The sequence below is a fragment of the Argentina silus genome, assembly GCF_951799395.1.
Source record: "Argentina silus genome assembly, chromosome: 19".
Lineage (NCBI taxonomy): Eukaryota > Metazoa > Chordata > Actinopteri > Argentiniformes > Argentinidae > Argentina > Argentina silus.
The window spans coordinates 5,118,065-5,123,064 of NC_139673.1; the positions used below are offsets into that span (position 1 = coordinate 5,118,065).

General features: G+C 50.1%; 1 protein-coding gene across 1 annotated transcript in view; it reads left to right on the forward strand.

Annotated features, from left to right (window-relative positions):
- The window catches only part of hcn4 (hyperpolarization activated cyclic nucleotide-gated potassium channel 4), a gene marked incomplete at both ends in the record, with an annotated part of 56,143 nt that overhangs the window by 42,095 nt on the left and 9,048 nt on the right, over positions 1 to 5,000 (forward strand). Inside the window, one exon of the mRNA XM_083690842.1 lies at positions 87 to 327. Coding sequence (XP_083546968.1) covers positions 87 to 327 — 241 coding nt within the window. The remainder of the gene's footprint in view (positions 1 to 86; positions 328 to 5,000) is intronic.

The following is a 5,000-nucleotide window of genomic DNA, read 5'->3' on the forward strand; positions in this document are numbered from 1 at the left end:
ATTCCTCCTCTTGTGTGTGTGTGTGTGTCTGTGTGTGTGTGTGTGCATGCATGCATGCGTGCGTGTGTGTGTGTGTGCGCGCGCAGGAGATAATCAACTTTAACTGTCGAAAGCTGGTGGCCTCCATGCCCCTGTTCGCCAACGCCGACCCCAACTTCGTGACCTCCATGCTGTCCAAGCTGAGCTTTGAAGTCTTCCAGCCCTTAGACTACATCATCAGGGAGGGCACCATCGGCAAGAAGATGTACTTCATTCAGCACGGGGTGGTGAGCGTGCTGACAAAAGGCAACAAGGAGACTAAGCTCTCAGACGGATCCTACTTTGGGGGTAAGAGAACCAGGGCAATCCCAGAGACACACACACACACACATGCACTCACACACACACACACACACACAAATGCACTCACACATACACAAACCACACACACACACAAATGCACTTACACACAAATGCACTCACACACAAATGCACTCACACACACACACACACACACACACACACAAGAAAAAAAGGTCACACACATTATGCCGCAGAGCTTAAACCTTTTCAGCTTTAATATTCATAATGGTGGCCTGGAAAACATAACAGCAGAAATTAGCTTCTTTAGAGGTCAGACTAGGTCGGTTGGAGAATACATGACTCGATTATTCCTGCTTTGTTCTTTTCTGTCATGAGCTGAGCTGACATCGGCCGGCCCATTGTCTATTAGGGGCTTTGCTCATCATTCTGATAATTCATCCCTATCATTCTATCATTTTTCTGGATTCTCCCGATTTTTGTGTATGTGTTCAGTCACGCAGTAGCTAACAAGAACGGCCTTTCACTTGTATCGACGTCCCAAGTGACTGGAACCTATTTGGCATGTTGGCTACAGCACAAGCAGCCGCCTTTAACTGTCCACCTGTGAATGTCCAAGGTGTCTTTGAACAACGTGAACCTCAGACACCAGATGTACTCTCCCCGTACGGGTCAGACAGTCTGTGCCTCTCTCTTGGTCCCCTGCCTGAGTGTGAAACGTGTAGGACTTAGCTCTGGCTTATGGAGCTCCTATACCCCAATACCAATTAATTTGCAAAGTGACAGTGTATCATTTAGAATACACTGTTTAAGTAATGAGAAACCGCGGCGAAGCATTTAACAGCACATGACCCGCGCGTGGAAGTTTAATTACGTCTTCCCCTCGTCGGGCGATCTCCGTGCCCTCTCCCAGGGGGGGCTTCTGCGAAATAATGGAAAGATGGCAAGCAATCTATCTCTGCCCCATGCCAAGATTAATCAACAACAGGCAGGGCCCCGGCGTTCTCCAACCCAGCCGCCTCTCCCTCCCTCCTCTCCCTCCCTCCTCCCCCTCTCCCTTGACGAGGGGAGGTTAGGGGTGCGGAGGAGGAGAGGAGCGCTATCTCTCTTTGTTGTTTTCTCTCCCTTATTTAAACATTTATTTGGACTTACCCACGAATTGGATCACCCAAAGCACCAAACCACTAGAAAATGCACCCGTATTTTTTAAATATTTTTTTTGGGAACGGAACTGGTTCGCTCTCCCTCGCATTAATCTTAAGCCCCGGATCTGCAATTACGTTCCCCAACGCGTCGGAGGCGCCGGGGCTTTGGTTGGTTTCAAATTCCATTATCCTCCTGCTATTCCTGGCATCTCTCGGCTGCTTTGGTGGGGCCGGGGGTGGGAAGGCAAACCCAAGCCTACATCCATAGGGGAGTTTGTTACCAAACATTGAGTTAGCCATTCAGGAAATTCATTGATGTAAGTGCAACACCACACAGGGATGTGACACTCCTCAGACAGACTGCTCAGCATGCCTCAGTTTCCAACCAAGCAGGAAATCAGCCAGAGTGAACATCTTGCAGAAACACACCAGACGGGTAGAAGGAGATGGACCCTCTCCCAGCTACAGCTCCTCACAAATAGGGATGGTGTGTGTGTGCATGCGTGTGCGTGTGTGTGTCTGTGTGTGTGTGTCTGTGTGTGTGTGTGTGTGTGTGCCTGTGCGTGTGTGTGTGTGTGTGTGTGGGTGTGTTGAATGTCATAATAGGTATGAATTATTCACATGCATATACAGAACATGTCTCCCATTTGCTGGCTGTAGGATCAGTTCTCGCCGAGAGCCTAATGTCGGAATTGCGTGTGACATGTCGTAGACGGGCACACAGTGATCCAGAGGACGGGAAAATGTAATGTGACCATGTGCCATATTCACGCCAAGAGACCCCCCCCCCCGCACACACACACACACACACACACACACACACACACACACCCACAAACACACACACCTACACACACACACACACACACACCAACCCCAGTCCTCGTAGCTTCTGTAGGGCTGCTATTCAGACCTTGTTATCTGGACAGTCATCTAGAACGCCACTCGCTCCTCCAGATTGGTGCCGTTATTGTGTTGTTATAGGTCATCCTTTGTGCGCCTCCCTGTAATTGCTGTGTGAATGGTGGACTGCTACTCTCCCGGACAGAGTAGAGCAGAGTGACCTTACAGTGGCTGTGTAGATGTCCATCAGAGAGGTGCTTATCAAGTGGGCTGCTTTGATTGTGCCTTGTGCCTCCACGACGGTTCACTTCCCTCTTCAAGTGAGCTCGCTAGCAGTGGCAGGTGGTGGTGGGTGTGGGGGGGAGGGGGGGGGGGGAGAGAAAAAAGAGTGGAAGAATTGACTGTTCAGTCCTGAAATCTCTGGTGTCATCTTGTGGCTCGACTCGGCTTTGGTTAGTCCACTCTGAGCAACGTGCTCCTTAAATCTCTGGTCTCTTACAGTCCCAGGTACACTGGAGAGGCTGCTGTCTCTGTCACCACCCAGCCTCCTGCTCTCATCTCTGTCTGTCTGTCTGTCTGTCTGTCTGTCTGTCTGTCTGTCTGTCTGTCTGGTAGCTATGCTTATAAGTTTTAATGTAGCCCCCTAGCTCTTGCTCTCTCTCTCTCTCTCTCTCTCTCTCTCTCTCCCCCCCCCTCTCTCTCTCTCTCTGTCTCTGTGGAGAGGCTGGCTGTAGAGCTGCCAAATCAACGGCCTTACTGAGTGAGTCAGTGAGAGGGGTTGGCAACAGAGTCTCAGGTAATCCTCCTGGTCCTTAACCCACTTTAACTCAGCCTCTACCTCTCCTGCTGGAGAAAGGCTGGATCAGGGAAGTTCACAGTGTACCGTCTACCTAGAACCACTTTATTTACTCAACATGCTATGAACTTAACCTTTGAATAAAGGTGTAGTGGTCTCTGTGCAACTGAAAAAGGGCCAACTTCATCTTTAATTCATTGTATTCTATGGAGGAAAGATGATCTTATTACCAAGAAGGCTTTCGGGAAACTCACCCCCAGAACAGTCAGTCACATACTGAATATTAGCATTTAAGGAAGGAAGAGATGAGATGAATAGTGACATGACACCATGACACCATGACACCTGGTGGCGGTAGAAACCGGAGGATGGGCTCATTGTAACACATGGGATGGAATGAGGAATGGTATCACACACTCATTCCTTTCCATGCATGACAATGAGCCCGTCCTCTGATTTCTACCTCCACCAGCCTCCCCTGCAAGACACCAACCATGGTGATACACCGGACACCTACCTGACCTCTCTGTGTGTGTGCTAGTGTAGCCGCTGGCCAAAGCGTTTGTATTTCCCTATGCTAATGCTGTGAGCTAGCCGGCGTGGCGTGTCACTGGGAATCAGGCCGCCCGGTGCGGATGATTCAAAGGTTAGAGAGTGTCCTCTCTGAGAGCTGGGGGCGGCGTGGGAGACGGAGATGGGAGCTGACAGGAGAGCTCAGAGTCCAGGTGAGGCTCCCCAGACCAGGCCGCAGGACACGGATACCTCACCACGGGCCACACACACACACACACACACGCACACACACACTCACACACACATACACACACTCACTCACACACACACACACACACACACACACAGGCAGGCATGCCCAAGAGCGTACACACATGTATGCGCACACAGGCAAGCACATGCAATCACACACACACACACACACACACACACACACACACACACACACACACACACACACACACACACACACAGGCAATCACTCATGCACACAAACACCGGACAGGCATGCACGCACACCTACTCACACACACACACCCACATCCACACTCCCACACACACACACACACACACACACACACACACACACACACACACACACACACACACACACTTCTCCAGAGCAGCCCCGTCTGCCTGACATGCTGCTTAGCATGCCCATATCCTCTCCTCTCTGAGTGGCTGAACAGGGGGCTCTGGGGAGCCTGCTCTTCAGTACTCGGCTCCATGTGATTCAGAGAGATACCAAGTCACATGGGCCAGGCGCCTCCAACGTGCCACGCGGACCAATCATGTGTGCTAACCAAGGTCATACGCCAACGCATCCTGTTTTTCCCCCGTTTCAGTACAACATCCATCTTTAATTGGAGCAATTTAATTTTAATGAGCACATTGTCAGTACATGTCTTCTTCATACTCCCAGCACAGCCTTGAGGAATACAGGCAGGCCGTCGCGCTGTGCACGATTCACCACAGTGATGAAATCAATTTTCACCCCTGAATTCATGGTGCCAGTGTTTGAACACGATTACCCAAACAGAGCTTCAGGACTAGTTACGACAGATAAGAAGAATCGCGCGCCCCTAGAACATCCATCCAGAGCTGCCCAAAGTGAGCTTGCTCAGTGATGTCAGAGGACTGTTGAGTCACAGTCAAAGTGTTGAGTCAGAAGAAGAGATCAGACCGTCCATACATACACTCACCAAGCACTATTAGGAACACTATACTAATACTGGGTAGGGCCTCCTTTTGCTCTCAAAACAGCCTCAATTCTTTGTGGCATTGATTCCACAAGATCTTGGAAACATTCCTTTGAGATTCTGGTCCATAATGACATGATTGCATCACGCAATTCCTGCAGATTTTTCAGGTGCACTTTCAAGCTGTGAATCTCTACCATTCTA